Here is an 18,247-nt window from a genome sequence, read left to right on the forward strand (position 1 = left end):
CCAGCCCGCTGCTTTGTGTCTGCTGTAGTGCTGAGAATAAAAACGTTTCAGTTCAGAAAAAACGCAAAATCACTTGTTCTAGCCTAAAAGAACAACATAACCTCCTTCCACTTATATAAAGTTACATTAGGGAACCAAACTTATCTGAAGAAGCTTATCAGTGAATGATGAAAACACAGTGTGGGGGGAAAAAAAAGGTATGTTTGAATTAATTTATTTTAAAGCAACATTATGTAGATTTATTTTATTTCTAAGGTAAAGTTAAACTGTGTCGCTTTAAGTAATCTGAAAATGTTGGCTAATAACCTTATAAGGTAGTAGCCGATACTGATGAGATACTAATCCACAATTATTACATGTTTTTGAATATTAATGAGACATTTAACATGTTATGGTTAAATGGGCGGAAAAATAAATATGTGGGTGTTACAAATTGCCTCTCAGAGTACATTGATCTCTTTCTAGTCTACGCAAGCTATGTTCTGTGACCTGATCTGTTATGGGTATTTTGTGTGAAAAGCAGAAGTGAGACAGTTGTACTGGAGCTTTAACGATTAGCCATAGTTGCCAACTCTTTAGTTTATTGATTAGTCGGTTTAAATCACTTTTTAAGGCAACATTCTCTGAATCCAGTTTCTCAAATGTGAATATTTGCTGGTGTCTTTTCTCCTCTTTGACAGTAAACTGAAACTGTTTGGGTTGTGGGAAACCGATCTACATTTTTTTCCATTTTCTACACCCAGTGGGTATCAGTCCTTACTTGAGTATTCCCATGTCGATACTAGTCTTCTCTACAAGTCAGATATTACTTTGCACTCTTTAAAAAGTGTTCTTCTCAGCAAGCTATATGTTATCTTATATAGGATCCAAACAGAGCAATGATGACTATTTTTTGAGAGGAAAGTACATTGTGCTCATTATACTTGTGTTTTTTGACTTCAGTACATTTTTATGTACAATGGAGTATTTTTACATAAGCACCCGTTACCAAGGCACTACACCAATATACCAAGCTGATGTACATAACCCAAAATGTTAACACACATTTGACAGATCAGTTGTTAAAAATGACCACAGCTTTATTTTATTCCAAATGTTGTTTTTTTTTTTCTTTATTTCGATTGTAGGGCCCAGGCCTTTGACACTTCTGAAAGCACCCACACGCTCTATGCTGAAACTGGAGTCTAAATCAGCATACAGCCATACAGCCAAGGGTTCAATTTGACATTTCAATGTTGTTAAATACTTGGAGAAAAGAAACAATTCCAGTACAACATCTTTAGTATAGCATCATGCACAGCCAGTGGAGTAACATGCATGTTCAATGCGTATGGAAGAACTGTGGGCTATCCAAGTGCTGTTGTCTGCACTCAGATGGTTTCTCATTTGCCTGTTTGTATGTATCTGTATCTGGTTTCATCAGTTTGCTTTTTCAGCACCATGAGGACAATCCAACATGCCTAAAGTACTCTGCTACCCACAATGCTTTACACTCATCATTGTACTGGAATTATAAACCCTCAAAGAGGAAATGCTCAAACATGAGGAGAAGGGGGGAAAGTAAGAATGATGTGCTGAGTTGCCAATGTCCTGAAGCACACTCACTGTGAGGCCGCACAGCACTCCCTATCCACTAGCAGACTGGTGAGAAGAGGGAAAAAAAACAAGTTAATGAATTTAAGGGGGGGGGGGGGGAATCCCTGCTATCCTTGACTCCAGTTAGGTGATGTTGATCACTCGGCACCTCACAAAGTGCACAAACACACAGGCTTTAATGTTTCAGTTAATGCTCTCCAAATCCCCTCCCTCCCCTCCCGCACTGCTCACACCCCTGCACATTTTTCAGCAGTCTGAGAGACACTCAAAATGTAGATGGAGAATAAAAAGAGGATTAACAGATCCAGAGCTAATACCATGACATTCCTCTGCTGTACAAATTGTTAATATCCTATAGGTTAGCTAAATGTGAGCTGGCCCTTTAAGTTATGTACAAAGAAAACCCACCAGCAACCATTTCAGCAGTAAAATGAAATGCAAAAACAATGTCACTTAACTTGTTTGTTTCTTTTATGGTTTAGAAAGTAATTTGATTACAATTAACCAAAAACGTGATGTTTAAGGTAATATATATATAATATATATTCATATGTCAAGATTAAACAAAAATCTACAAAGCAAAAAAAGGCATATGTACATGTTCACCCTGTCCCAGGAAACAATAAAGAGACCCAACTCTTGGGCTTCACCAAATTCATACCTTACATCCCTCCCACCTTTCCTCATGTGCTTCAAGTGCTGTGTCGTAACAAAGCACACGGGAGGTAAATGGTTCTGTGTGATGGCCTCTGAGAGCTTGTCCCCACAATCGCTAGAATGAACCACTGTTGCTTTATTGGATGAAGGCATAGATGCAAACTGTAGCGGTTACTGTGATGCGCGTGCGTTTCCGAGTCTGTGGCACTGAACATGGGAGCCAGACTGGGCAGGCCATCACAGAGCCGACACTGGGTACAGCCATGGATCTGTCACATTTCAAGGCATGCAACAAACACACCAATGTTCAACTCTCTCGTACCATTTCCATCACAAGGTTTTAGCTGATATTCTTGCAGTATGTGTGTATGCATGTTTTTTTGATGTAATTTATAAATGCGTGTAAACATGTGTCTGCTTTTGTTCATATGGTGTGTTTGTGTGTATGTGTCTATCAGGAAGTCTGCCTTACTTTGAATGCACAAATATTTTCTGTCACTATGTTTGATGGACTGTTGTGTCATTATTATATACCTTACATGTCTCAATGTGCAAGAAAGCAGCAGCATCTATTATTTTCTCTTATTTCTTTTGAAGGAAAAAGACTGAAAAAAGAAAGAATATCATCAAATGTTCACTGAGGAGCAGAGGAGCTGGCAACTTCCTGATGAGCTGATATGGGTACATTGGTTTTTCATTTGTTTCCTCAATTTTTGTTCAGAAACCAGAACAGCAGCTGCTGATGGGTCCGTTAAGCAGACATCGTCTGGATGGTGTCCAGACATGGTCCTGGTGGCTCCTCCCCCCACATCTGCACCCTTCCTCAGGCCTCCTGAGGGGCAGGCCTCTTGAGGTCCCTGATCTGTTTGACCAGGTAAGTCTTTTCATCATTGAACTGTTCATCCTCCGTTCTGTCGTTCTGGAACTTGCTGAGAAACTCAATGAGTTTGGTCTGGTTCTTCAGCAGGATGTCGAGTATGGGCTGCGTCTTGTTGGGGTTGGCCACAAACACCTGATGGTGGAGGAAGATAACAACGATGTTAATGTGTATAGATTGTGCATTCCATTTAATGTTGACCACATCTTTGAATTTTTACCTTAAAAACATGAAAAGCCTCAAACTGGATGTTGCGGCTCTTGTCCCGTAGCAGGTTCATCATTAGTTTGAGATTCTCTGGCTTGCTGATGTATTTCGTCATTATGGTGAAATTGTGCCGGTCCAGAAGCAACTCTCCGAGTAACTACATCATTTCAGAGGGAAACAGATAGAAATATAAATGTGATATTTCTTTTAAAACATACAGACAGATGCAGATTCATCAAGTTAACAGGCCGACTACCTAAAGCTTAATTACTTTAATAAAACCGGCATTATATTATAGGCCTGTTTTACTCCTGTATGTACAAACATTTAAATGGTAAACCTGAATCAGAAAATGATCATTACTTTGATAAACACATAGCAGCTAATAATTATGGGTAATAATTTGTCCGTGGGGGACCTTTTCTTTACTTCAGATTACAGATTGTAGCTTCAGAGCTATAAATAAGGCAAGTCATGAAAACACTAGCCTTACAAGATAGGTCAAGCATATGCACAGCACTCTCACCACTAGATGGTGTTAACAACAAGGTGATGGAGATGGAACGGCTCAGAGAAACCAAACACTCTGACCAGACCCCATCTTTAAATAGCTCTCTGAAAAGAGTTGCACCACTACATGAGACCTGTTTACTGGTACGACCCAGGCTCCTTACCTTGAGGGACTGCCTTTTAGTCACGTAGTTTTCTGAGTGGAGTAACTTCTCATATTCACTAAAGAACTAGAGAGAGAGAGAGAGGAAGAAGTAGTGAAAAAAAGAGAGAAGACAGAAAAAATAGAAGGGGTTGGGGTGAGGGAGATGGAGTCATCTAAATGTGTCATGTAGTGTTTTTCACAATTGCATTCGTGTCTTGTATCAAAACACAATGACAGGAAAATTAGAGATTTTCTCCAACAGACTGACAGTTACTTTGTGTTCTCAAATCAGTGGTTTGATGATGTTAGGAAACAGGCTGCCAGCATGCAAAACACACAGACTACCAGTTTTAATTTAAATGTAAACTGGTAAAAAGAAAAGTTCACCTAGTTTTAAGAAATGTAAATGTTGCATTCCTTTAAAAGGCCATCAAAGCTTCAAACAACCGTAACATCTAAAGTCCTGTATAGGGATAAATGATTCTTTGTTCCATTTGTTTAATGATCTCTGAACTGATGAATATTCTAACTGAATACAAATGTAAAATAACAATACCTTAAGATAGAATAATTATCCATTGCTCTAGTGGCCTATAAACATTAGTGGTAGGAGTAACTACTTTCTTTCCTCTGTGATGACATGACCACACTTAACATACATACTGCTTTAAAGCCTTTCTTTCTCCCTTTGAGTGAATCCATTCCCAATTTAATACTAGGTGTCACATCAGTGTGGACTTACTCTGTCGTAATGTTGCTCCAGAAACTCGGCACTCAGTAGCTTGTGTCTTGTGAGGAGGTCCTGGAAATAGACAATGCAAATAAATTCAGACTTAATGGTTCTGACTGGTCCCTTTTTTGACTCCTTTTTGGAAACGTTAGGTACAACACAGTGAAGCACTTGCAAAATAATCCGTAAAAATGCATTGCTCAAATCTGAAAAAAACCTTATGCTAAAACTAGACAAAGAAATGTTTTGGGTTACAGTGTGTATTTAGCTGGACATAATCACTTTCAAAGACATAAGAAAACTGGTGTATCTGTTGCAATTATGTTGACAAATGAATCATTCATTGGACCAGATATAAAATGCTTTGTAATTAAATAAACCTCATCAGGACTTCTGAACGCTGGGTTTTATTAAGCAGTTAGAGTTGGTCCAAACAGCTCCGGATTTATTCCGGTCTTTTAATTGTCAGTTTAAAACTGAGCCGCTCTAATAGAAGCCTCAACAATCAGCAAAACTAGCAATGGTTTAAATGATCACATGAATTAATTTAAAAGCTTAATCAAAAAGTGTTTTACTTCCAACCTTACATTCAAATCAGAAATTAAGGTAAGTGGAACATTAAGGAGATTTTGACAAGAGAGCAAATAATCGTCAGCTCAAGTGGTGCATTCAGGGCCATAAATAATGGCATAACTATGCATATGAACCCTGTCTTTCTCTTCATAAACAGCCATTGTTGGCTGCTCATGTGAACATGTCTGTGACTGCAATATCAGCAGGAGCAACAGCAGGCACAGCAGCAGGAGCAGGTGCCAAGACTTTTCAAATCTGCTGTCTGAGCTGTCTAATTAGTTACAATGTTTCAAATTACATAATGTGAATAAACCATCAACGAAGAAGCAGGAAGTAGGAAATGAAGATGCTGAAGAGAGGTGTCATGAAATTATGGAGAGCATCTCTACTAATCACAGTATGTTAATGAGTTACTTTTGAAATGATGCTTTTGAATTCTCTTGCAAAGGAGTCACAGATGTTTCAGAGCACCCATCAAAGAAAATCTGCTGAGCAACTTACTTTGAAAGTGGCAAATGCGTCTGAGGCAATGTCGAATGTGGACATCTCCACGTATCTGAAGAAGTCATAAAACTGCTCTGACCACAGTGTGATTTTGGCCAACGGTTCATGTCTGATGCACTCCCTCAACATGATACCGCAGTTTAGGGCAATCTCTGGAGACTCATACCTGCAGAAAACAGCAACATTAGACAAGGACTTATCACCTAGAAGCATACTTTAACAGGTTTTTAATTTCAACCAAACTTAGTATTTTTATACATACAGACTAGGGCTGCACGATTCTGGAAAAAATGTGAATCACGATTTTTTTGCTTAGAATTGAGATCACGATTCTCTGGCACGATTTTTTTCACAAAATGTTTATTGCACTGATGAACTTGAACAAAACAAAAAAAAAACCATTGTAGTATGAAAAAGCAATGTTTTTTTTGTTTTGTTAGTTCTATCATTGGATGATAAATGATTTTTACAAAAGTAAAAAAAAAAATTAGTCTCCAAGATGAGAGGGCATCCTCTAATACCTCATGTTGTACAGTGTTTATTGGGGCCGTAGCTTTGGCTAGGTGATATGTGATAGCTGCTGTGATCGGCTTTCTAAAACGGAGGCATAATATTCTTCCTTTTCCTAAAGCCGCCTCAGAGGTGCAGTGACGTGAAGCCCGAAGTTGGGCTGCAAACAGTTGACAACAAATTTGTCTTCAAAATAAGAGCTTTACATTGCACCCCATTGGAGTTTAGAACTGGGTTCTTAGCGGGGGGCTTTTAATTTGAAAGTAGCGACCGTTCCTAGCTTGTCGCTACAACAACAAGCTAGCAGTCGAGGCGGAAATAAGTGTACCGTCCGAGGCAGCAAATCGGCGGACCAAAACACACCCCCAATTTGCCGCCCTCTGTCTAAAACCGCGGACCTAGCCGTCAATAGGACGGGCAGATTGGCGGCTTGCTGCCTTGTCTAAAAACGGCTTCTCACACTCCTTCCAAACACTCAACTGCAGGTGGGCTTCCGCCACTGAATCACGTGTTGTAAAGACGCTTTACCACAGGTTGAGGGAGGAGGCAGCGGCCGTGCTGCGTTTGGAGGCGCTTCAAAAAATCCGGGAGGAAAATAGGAGCATTTGTTTGTGATTCGGCTCGAGATATAAAATGCTTCAGAATCGCTGTGTGTAGAAATGAGATCACGTGTATGTGTGAATCGAGATCGCGATTTTTTAACGATTTTTTGTGCAGCCCTAATAAAGACACACTAGACTTCAAACGTTCGGATAAAATGTCCCTGTATTTTTACTGACATTTGGTACTTTAGCTGGTTGGCCATGGGGAAGTGCAACTGAACAGAGAACTTCAATTTATGGTGCACTGAACAACAGAGAAGGTCAATCACAATGGGATTATTTGCACACGGTGTAGTTTCTCTCAATAAAAATTCTAACATATTTACTGATATGATAATTGGTTAAACACTGCCTTGTGTATTTTATAATATATATTTATATTATCATATCCAAGTCAAAATGTTGTCCTCTATATCAGTTATTTTTGAGTCATTCTCTCTTAATCATGGAGAAAGATGCACAGGGAACACCAATACAATCGCCACTGGTATTTTGGAACTTGTATCACAGAAACCTAGATTGATACAGCTTTCACAAAAATGTAAATGTTGCTTTTTTTTACTTAAACATTTGAGCCTATTTTTGTTCTTCAATAAGAAGCAGTCAGACAATTTGAAAACAGGTGCTCTCACTTCCCTTTATATCAGGAAGTTGCTATAAGTATTCAGCAATGTGTTGAAAAATGTGGGAATTCAAAAATATTAATAAATAAAGAAAATCGGAATGAACGTGGGAGCGTGATTGTGTGTGTGTGTGTGTGTCTCCTTACCCTTTAAGCAACATGAAGAGGATATTCTGCTGGGTGCAGAGGTACTCCACCGTGGGCGTCCTAGTGCCAATCTGACGCCTAAGGATGTTGTTGAAGATCTGGGCCACATCTTTTTTACCCTGGTGATTACAGATAAAGCATACGTAACGTTTGATAAAGCAAAGTTAATGTAGAACAGAATACACAAAAAAGGCTTTACAGCACACTTCCAGACTGACAGTACAATCAGGAGCTAGATCAGGGTGGAAAATGCAGCTCTCAACTTAAGGTGCACTGTTTTGTTGTGTGTTCAGCATATAGAGAGGAAAGACAGATGTTCTCTTAAGATAATGACAAGGAAGGATATAGAGAAATAGCTACCAAAGGATATTATAATCATACTGATAAGAAAAAAGTGCATGTCATGTCATATTTCTATGTTAAACTCTTGCGAGTTGCAATTCTTCACCACCTTTTTCTTTTGAAAAGGGAGGGAGGATGAAAGGGGTTAAAAGAGGAACAGAGATCACACAACACAGTGGCTCATGCTGTGACAGTGAGTCAGAAACCTGCTGCAGCAGTTACCACACAGCACCAGTCACAACATATTGCAGAGGGACATGAGTCTGCCCACGTATCAACATATGCCCAGCTGTCCCTCACTTCCATGCACATTTTCAAAACATGTGCATCCCTTTCTCACATGTTTCCGGTTTGTAAATACCTCAAATAAACTTGGCACTAACATTTGCCTTTCTGTTTTCCTTTATTTCAGTCTCATTCATTACATATTTTTATGCCTCGCCTCTAGAAAAGAGACAAAGTCTCACCTCAAAGTCGATGAGTTGCAGGTCAGCTATCAGAGTGCTGAGCAAGCCACTGTTGTAGAGTTCCTGGGCGAGCTGGGCCACTGCTTCTGTTTGGGGCTCTTTCTCATTAGTCCCATACAGGATCTCTTTCATGGCCACCAGGCTTTTTGACACCTCTTCTGTAGCCTGAATAAAATACATATACAAACATATAAATACCATAAAGCAGATGTTAAAGCTGCTCAATTAATAAAATTACTTATATGTCTCCCAGTGACATTTGAGAGGTGATGAATCCCCAAAGAGAATTTTAATACGATTGACCTACCTTCTCAGCCTTTTTGTCAGAAATGTCATGCTTCTCAAGCACCGTCATGCTGTCCTTAAGGTTCTTGACGATGTCCGCCGGCGACTTGTGGGACTTGCCAAAGGGGAAAGGCATGGCGCAGAGTTACCACGAGCAACCAGGGAGCGGACTGTCCACCTGAGTAATGAAATGTAAAACTGGATCAGAGCCTGTAAAGATGGAGGGATGTCTAGAAGAAAAGGTAAGAGAATGTAAAATGCAAAAAGGTACGGAGAGGCAAAAATGTATGTTGCACTGTACAAATAAAATGTTTGATGACTAAATGATGACCAACGACAAACAACAGAGTACTAGTTATTCCAGACAAACTCGGAGCAATACTCCGAACACTACTAATAGAAAAGGACAGGAGTAGGCATGGTATTAGGTGAGGGCGATTGCAAATATACAGCCAGTGACTTGCAAATGATTCAGAAGTCATACTCATGCTAACATAACAATGATACCATGCAAGTCTGAACAAAGGCCTACAGATCTTAAGAACGATACAGGAGTAAGACACAGAACAACACGTACACCACTAAAGTGTCGAGCTTCATCAAAGTACCTCGACAGAAAGACTTGTGTATAAGTTTAAGTTCATACCAATTACACGTAAGGCTGGGTGTGGGTGGCAGGTCAGATTTCAATATGCATATCTTATGGTGAACTATAGTGATAATTTATATGTACTAAACAATTATCCTGAAGAATCATCTTTTATAGGTTGATGATTAAATGGGAGAGGCTGCTGTGTTTGTGTGCAGTAAAATCCTCCCATCGATATGTAAAAATAAACACTGATCATAAGAGAATATCAGAAAACAACAGCAGACTGAGCTGCTAAGTCATCTTTGAATCCTTCTCCAGTTGTTGCTCTGGTGTGCTCATCTGGAACAAAGCTGGTTTCTGAAGACAGGTACACTCCAAATGCACCAGTGAAATTCACCATAAGGTCTTTATGTACAACAAACTACAGTGGCAGCTAGCACTGATGGCAAACTGTGAGTTAAACACTAATAAAAAATCCACTGCTGTTATTTAATGCTAATAAAGTTCAATACCAGGCAGACATTGAATACTGTATACAAACACACTAGTGTTGACAAAAGTATAGATCAATTCTGAATATTTGAAATGGTTTCAATACTCATTATCTGCAGTATTCGATACTATGGTACTAGCTGTGCTGTCTTTTCTCTCCAACAGCAAGTTGACACACATAATCGTTAGATTAATGGCTTAATCTAACGAGAAAAAATGTTTCTAAAAGAAATGTGACATTTACCATTCACAGCAGTCTTTCTGCTCCTAGCCAGGAGAAGTTGTATCTTTCTCATTCAGCCTTGTTGTGTGTGTGTTATATATATATATATATATATATATATATATATATATATATATATATATATATATATATATATATATATATATATATATATATATATATATATACATATATATGCGTGTGTGTGTGTTATGGCAAACCCTCATTGCATGACTTTTTCCCTGTGGTATCAAAATAGGTGGATATTGATATTTTTCAAGTTATCTATGTATGACACACAGTGACAACAATAATACACAACTAAGGAGAGACGATGTATTCTTTAAACCTGGAACGCCATAACTTGATTTGACCTTTAATGCTTTATTGAGCAGTTCTGTGAATCTTCTTTAGTAAATAATTAACAACACAATGTTGCCTATGACATAGGCGTACTAAGAGCTTGATGACATATCCTCTGACCTTTGTATGACCCACTCTATGAAGAGTGACTAAACTATCCAAGTAAACGCACTACTAAACACACAGTACTTTCGCAGATAACTAAGTCAGGTCAATAAACACACCCCATCTTTATAAAAACCTCTAACCCAGGATAAAACTCAACCATGCTACAAAGAATTTGGCAAAGACGTGGGTAACGCATTTCACAGATGTGACAACCATATCTCGCCGCAGCTCCTCTTTAACTGGGTTACTCAACAAGGACCCTTATCTACACATTTCCCTGACCCACCCAACCACCTTACAAAAACAGAGGCCAAAGTTTTCTGAACAGACAAGAAGGCTATAACAGTGTAATTAGCAACACAGCAGCCTAACTGTGTTTACCCTACTGTAGAAAGATTCCCGCCCCTATTCCAATAGTTTAAGACAGAAATACATATTAATATATTGTAACCACAGTCTCATGACCGTTTTATCCTAAAGAATATTTTCATGATTTTTTTGTCAGTATGATGCTAAAGGTTGTCACAGAACATTTACACCAGTCACTTAGAGGTACACATCACTGATCTAATGGTCTGACACCAACCTGTTGTCCTGCTGGGATCCTCTACTCTGAACACAAACCCTCGAGCTGCCACACTCTTCCTCTTACGTCTGTTGGCAGGGAGTCCACATTTAGAAAGCAACGCAGGGGCCAGGAATATAAACCAAGCAGCACCTAAGTGGGAGGTGCAGTCACTCCACTATTCAGATATGATGCGTCATGTGTGACTGAGCGGAAATGTAAAACGTGTCCCCGGGTTCGCTGGTGACCCAAACGCTTCGGCTGTGCTCGCTTTCATCTGTATTAAACTAGACACACCTCAACTTAGCCAGGTGGCCCAATCCGTCTTTCGCACAGGCTAATGCTTGTTAATATAGCCAGCCGGCAGCAGAACTGCGTCGGTATCAGTGACGCAAATGAGAAGGAAACACATATGGCAGGATCAAAATCAGCTGCTCGCCGCTGACCCACAATGCCTCTGTCGCTAATCAGGTGCGGTGTGCTGGAGCACGTTAATGTCAGGCCAACACATGTCACAGGTGCAGCGGGCCTGACTTTTCCACAACAGACCTAACATGGCCTAGAAGACGAAGAGAAAGTCCAAACCCCAGCCGACTATCTCAAAGGAAATTGCCGTTATGTTAGCTGGATCTGACTCCACATGTCCGCGATTACAACAGCCAGTGAAGCGTGAAGCATAGATAGCCTCCAGAAAACAAACAAGAGTGTCTGAAGGCAGCTCGAACGTCACCCCCACCCCTCAGTCCAGACAGCAGCAGATGCTCCGCTATCATCTGACAGTAAGCTAGTGGCCACTGTGAGCTGCTAGCTAATACCAGTCCTGTCACATAAGATAGTTGGGCTTATTTACATGTACCAATAACTCTTCCAAAGTGCTTCTGCGACCATCAGTATCTCGTGTACAGACTAGCATAACTCAAAACAAGTTGCAAACCCGCGGCCCAGTAAGCTGGCCAACGTGAGGCTGACAGTGAGCACCGCCCCTCTGTTATCCATGCCTGGTTTGTGATGGTGTGAAGCCTGCCAACTTTGCGCAGTGCCTACAAAATGGATACTTGCTCACTGAGTAATTATGTGTCAAGCAAATGCAAGACAGCTTAATCGTTGAGCCTCAGTAACATGTGTGATTCAGCTGCCTTTACCCTTTACTTGACAGCGAACTTGTATCTATTTGTAAGCTAACGTGGCCTGTAATGTTTCAATCACTGTCCACCAAACAACAGTGCTACTGCTGCCTCCTCGCTCGTGAAGTGTGCCTGTGTATTTTGTCGACATATAGAAGGCCTCGACAGACCCAATGCTTACAGACCTTACCTAGTTGCATTAGCTTCATTTAAAATATAGAAGCGTGTAGGAAGAAATTTAATTATACTACCGGGCTTTGTCACGTAATGTTGGTAACGTCTGCTAGCTAGCTTAGCATTGCGTTAGCTAGGCCTGGCAGTGGCTCCTCGCGTTCGTACTACTAAGTCCATGCCTGCCTTCAGCAGAACATCAGCAGCGGGCTAACGCCGGGAGCTGCCCCACAAGCTAACATTGGCAAATGTAAAACAGTGCGTTAACTATGTTGACCTAGCTCACTTTAATGCTGATAGCGAAAGTATCCCTGGCGTTACCCCGCATCCTTGCATACAGTAATCCATAACATCACAGTTATACACAGCACATACCTTGTAAACGGTGTTTTCTCTAGTTTCCCCCGATTTGTCAAGACAGCTAAAGGGAACCCAGGTGCTCCTTAGAACAAACACTGCTTTGTTTTCCCTTTTCGTCGCTCCCCTCGTTCGTAAGTTACTGTACTTAATTGTGCGGCCCCTGTTTCCTAGTTCTCTCTCTGAGTCCGACTGGTAGCGCCAGCAGCAGAGCAGTTGTCACTGCAGCAGCGTCTACCGCCTCCTCTGGCTTTCTCCTGTCATGGCAGCCGTGGCTCCTCTCTGCGAGGATGCCCGGTAACCGTAGGAGGGCGCGCTCACCCCGTGTACAGACTATCGGACAGATATTGTATAGTGGGGCGTGTGCTGCTGACACTTTACTTCTGGAGGGCCTGTTGGCAGAGGCTTTCACTGTGTCTGACTGACCTTTACGACAAGGTAGCATCCTTCAAATTGATTTTATTAAGTAGCCTACAGTAGTATAAATGTATTTGAATAGCTACTTGCAAGTGTACTGTATCAAAAGCCTATGTCTTGTGACAAACTTCTAGTACACTTCTGAGAGTTCTGCAAGTGTAAGATTAGTAAACAATTACACAGCTAGTTTACAAAGTGGTATTTTCTACTGCACCTATTCTGTGAACTATGCAATAAGTTAAAATGTAGGTACTGGTTATTTTGCTACTTCTACTACTAGGGAACTATTTAGGTTGCATTTCTTATACTTGACATACCTTTAACTGCACTTTAAATAGACTTGAAGTTTACCCATATATTCCTTTCCAGCAGACTACACATATAGCTTATATGAAGAAATATGACAAACTCAAGATTAATGAGCTATTTATTTATTTTTTTTTCTTAATAAATCAAGACTTTTCAAACAAATACTGAAATGGACGCATAACAATGACGACCATGATCGACATTCCTGCTCTAAACAAATTAAAACTGCACGCAGTGATGAACAGGACCCCACACCCTCACGGCTAACACTACAGATGAAAAGGAAAAATGGGTATTTTTGATTTGGGGGGAACTGTCCTTCTAACCAAACCAATTAGTGAACAGTGAACCTGAGACTGGCCCGTGATGTGTGGATCCTCGGGCAGTCGGGTACATGCTCATACACTCTGTAGCCTAGTCGCTATCTGTAAACATGCGTTTACATGTAGACATATAGCCCTTTGCTGATCTTAGTTTTTACTTGTATTTTTTTTTTTTTTTTACTCTGTATTTTTGAATGGCCAAATACATCAGAACATTGGGACCAAACCCTTTTTGTAAATGTAGCTTGGAAAGTCACTACACAGCCGTGTTGATAAATGCACAGTGGCAAGAGTTGCAAGTCAAACGGCAGAATTGTGCAACAGGAAATAAGCACAACAAGGCACAGTAAATCATTTGCGCCAGTTGCTAAAGAGAGACACACTGTATGTGCACTTTTGTGATCTGATGTGAGTATCTGGATTGTGTATACTTTGACTGTATTTTGTAAAAGTTGGTTGTTTGTGTACATTATATATTTCAATTGTGTATTGTATATGATATATATCTTATAGCACTAGCATCATTCAGGATATTTCTCACCATATATCCTGTGTGTTTGTATACTTGTTTACTCTGTTTTGTAAGGATTTTGATTTGGTATATTGTATATTTAGATGGTATATTGTACATAATGGCTGTTTATACATTGCTCAGGATGTTTTTTTTTTATGTTGACCTTCAATCCAGCTGACACATACTGTGTTGCAGTGGTGGAAAAATGGTGCTATCTACAGAAGGAATAAGAAGAGCACAATATATTCATGTAATTCATATGTTTGGTTATCCTCAATATTTTATAATCGTTTGGACTTTTTCGGGACTTTTTTCTGCTTTAAACCTTCCATCTTTAGATGTTTGTAATGTGTTTTTATGATGACCCTGATAAAGGCCACAAGGTCTCAAAGTAAACTTATCTTATATACTTCAAGTGTTGCTGGAGATTCAACCTCTTTAGACCTATTTTCTCTTCTTCATTCACCAAAGAGATGATGAAGGTGGGCCAGAGACTCCTACTCTGCTTTTATGATATTTCACAAGATCACAAGTTCAGGTCATTAGGATGAACAAGTATATGAGAATCGATACACTGTGCCATCTTCTTAATTTGAAAAAGACAATTTTGGGGGTAATGTGTAATAAAAATTTTATTTTAAAAAAGCAAATAAAAAAAGCAAAAAGCAATCGTCATCTGTCAACACTGGGTCAGTGATGTAACTATTCTAACAATAGTAGTAGTCTACACCATAGACATATATACATAGACGCCTCATTGAACGCTGGACCGTACGTCAGCATCGCCGCCATATTGGATGTGGCAACCAAGTGCTACAAGTTAATGCCTCTCATTTTCTACATTCACACACATATGAAAATATTCAGGAAACAGATAGGAACCAAAAACAACGTCTGTAATGTTCTCTGGTGATTATAAACGTTGACTACTTCTTATATGTTCAGTATACAGGTTGCCACCAAACCCACGGATGTATTTTTGTAATGTTTTTAGAAGTGTTAACAGTTACCAATGTATGTAACACTTCTACTGTGGTATAAATGATGGTTAAACTGACTGCATAATATATGAATCAGAATCAGAAAATATTTTTAGTGGCAGCCGACTGCAACTTTACCATTTTTTTTATCATGAAATGTTATTGTATACAAATCATATTTTATAATGTTCTGTCATGGAGTACATCACTTCAAAGCTAAAAGAAAGGAAAGTAGGCTTACTGCCAATTGCAGAATTTTATCTCTATTTGCAGACTTTGTTAATTTTTTTGTCTCTATGATTGTTATTATTGGTACTTATATTATTAAAAATCACTGTATTTATAAAAATGATTGATTAAAATCAGCAACATGTAAATGTTGGTGCTTCTTATTCCCACAGATGTCACATTTACATGTCAGGATCTGGTTATTATAGACAAATTAAATATTTATTTGTCATTTATCATTATAGTAGCAGCGTTACATACATTGGCAGCTGTAAACACTCACAGAAAAAACATTCTAAAAATACATCCTGTGGTTTGGTGCCGACCTGTACACTTAACATATAAGGGGTAGTCAACGTTTATAATCATCGGAAAACATTACAGATGTTCTTTTTGGTCCCCATCTGTTTCCCAAATATTTTCGTACGTGTTTGAATGTATAAATGACAGGCATTAACTCATATCACTTTGTAGTAGGGTGCTTTATAAAGTTCACTCCATTGACTTTTATTAGGTCATGGGGCAGAGCTGCCACATCCAATATGGTGGCGACGTTGATGTATGGTCCATTAATAAAGTAAATAAACAAAAGATCCCAAAAGCAAATAAAAACATGTTTATTAATGTGTGACATGTTCATCCCCATACTATGAAAAATACAGGATATTTCGGGATGTGTTGGCTTTCTCTAGAGCCAGCTATGGTCTTCATATTCACCACTCTCCTCTTATATACTAAAATACCGTAATTTTAGGCCAATAAGGCATGTTCGCATGCACATTAATAGTGAACATGGTACCTGCTAAATTTTCTGAGCACGTTAGCATGATTCCATTACTGTTTATCTCAGTTAAATCAAGCACTATTCTTGGTCATTGGATGAGTGAAATTATTGTTGAGTTGTCATCTTGACTTTTGTTTTAAAGAATTTTCCGAGACTAAATACATCTATGTGTCAAAGGAAAGTAACTAGATAGTACACTTATGTTAGCATTTAGCTCAAAGCATCACTGTGCTTAAATTTGGCCTCACAGTCAAAGCTGCAAGTGTAGCTGCTCACCAGACTTGTTAAAACTTCTACTGGATGATGCCGCACTCGAAAAGTTCCAAATCTTTCAGTTTTTAAGACTATTATTTATTTTATTCAAAGAGTATCTCTGTTGTTTAACTTGTAAGACATACTCCAAAGAAACTTATAAATGTTTGAAAACATAGGCATACCTGTGTAAAAGTCTATTGACCTGCTAATTGTTGTGTACTTTCATGTATTTACTATGAAGGTAACTTTAGGAGGCCAGCGTAGTCTTTGATAACAAGTGTAAAACTAATTTTAAGGGAGCACACTAGTGAGGAGTGATATATAACAAGTTGGAGACAACAACTGTTTTGTTACTGTTAGTGTGATTGACCCCCAAAGTTAAAATACATATATTTGTCTATTTTCTCAATTGTCAAATATCTCAGTGTTGTGATCTAATCACTGATGTTAGACCATTGCATTGGGTCTGAGATATGAGAGCGTCTTTTATTAGATCAACAAACAATGTAGTTTCATCGGCTCAGTATTTGGACAATATCTGTCCTTCCTATTTGTCTTTCCACCATGTGATTAAAAGTCCTCTTGTCTACTAATAACGGAATTTCACATTCAAAGCTCTTTTGAGAGCTGAGATGCTTTGTGAATAACCTTTTTCTTCACATGGAGCTATATTACATTTCAGCCACTGCAGCTGTGTCACACCTGCCACTTGAGGTGAACTACTGGGCTGATTCCAAAACGTTTGGTAAGCGTAAATCATTTACAGACCAAAACATATATGGCCCAAGTTTAAGTATACCATAATTTCCTTGTAAGTTTTTGTTATTACTTCACAAGAATGTTAGGCTACTAAAAGGAGCTATTTGTAAGGTATGGCCAGCATTTCAGAACAGCAGAGTGTGATGAAACAAAAGTGTTCAATCCGCTGTAAATCACCTCTGTACTTTATCCTCTGTCTTCAAACGGACCTCAATTGATGTTGGAGGCTGGGTTTAGTCCCAGTTCAGTGTCTAGTCAAGTTCACTCTCATGTCAGGCCACCAAATCCAGTGAGCTGCACCCCGTCGCCAGAGGTGACTGCCCCCGTTATCTTAGGTCCATGTCCAGGCAAACTCTCAGGCCACTTAACTAATTAGCCCATGGCTAACTGAGCCATGGGCTAATTACTTAACGGTAGCTAGCTGCAGCCAAGGATAATTAGCAAAAGCAGCGGTTGTTGGTTACTTTGTTGATATGCTGACCCTATGGACTCTGGCCATATTCTACAAATGACACCTTTAAGGAAAAGGGTCAGAGGGATGCTTAACCTTACACAGCAGAACATTCTCCAATAACTTTCAAAAGACTTTGATTTTTTTCATGTAATTACTTGCGTCTTAAGAATTCAAGTGTGTTGACTTTAAATTTGCTCATAGTTGATCCCCCCCCACACACAAAAAAATTCTTTCATAAACACTCACATCCACATTCTCCTTTCATATTGTTGATGTTTTCTTGTTTTGCAATGTATGTTTAAATGCAGTGCATTTTTATTTGTTATACTTTATTATATTAGATGTCTGTTTGCCTTTTTTTTTGCCATTCTATAGCATTGAGACATTTTGTAATATCAGATCCTGTATGCTAGAAGTACATTTGTTCATGTTATTGTATTTGGAACAGGTATCAC

At 39.2% G+C, this 18,247-nt stretch overlaps 1 protein-coding gene across 2 annotated transcripts; it reads right to left on the reverse strand.

The window, feature by feature from the left end:
* Positions 1–1,058: 1,058 nt before the first annotated feature.
* Positions 1,059–13,040, reverse strand: cab39 (calcium binding protein 39). 2 transcript variants are annotated; one of them, XM_030392496.1, is made up of 10 exons: positions 12,788–13,040; positions 11,139–11,206; positions 8,797–8,952; positions 8,490–8,654; positions 7,681–7,799; positions 5,797–5,965; positions 4,735–4,794; positions 4,012–4,077; positions 3,351–3,494; positions 1,059–3,265 (listed from the first exon to the last, which is right to left on the reverse strand). In XM_030392496.1, the coding sequence occupies exons 3-10, from the start codon at positions 8,908–8,910 to the stop codon at positions 3,077–3,079; spliced, it is 1,026 nt and encodes a 341-aa protein (XP_030248356.1). In that variant the 5' UTR covers positions 8,911–8,952; positions 11,139–11,206; positions 12,788–13,040; the 3' UTR covers positions 1,059–3,076. The 2 variants fall into 2 exon arrangements, with proteins under 2 accessions (XP_030248356.1, XP_030248348.1); XM_030392488.1 differs by lacking the exon at positions 11,139–11,206 and having other exon boundaries at positions 12,788–13,038.
* Positions 13,041–18,247: the final 5,207 nt, after the last annotated feature.

The sequence above is a fragment of the Sparus aurata genome, chromosome 2 (assembly GCF_900880675.1).
Source record: "Sparus aurata chromosome 2, fSpaAur1.1, whole genome shotgun sequence".
Classification (NCBI taxonomy): Eukaryota; Metazoa; Chordata; class Actinopteri; order Spariformes; family Sparidae; genus Sparus; species Sparus aurata.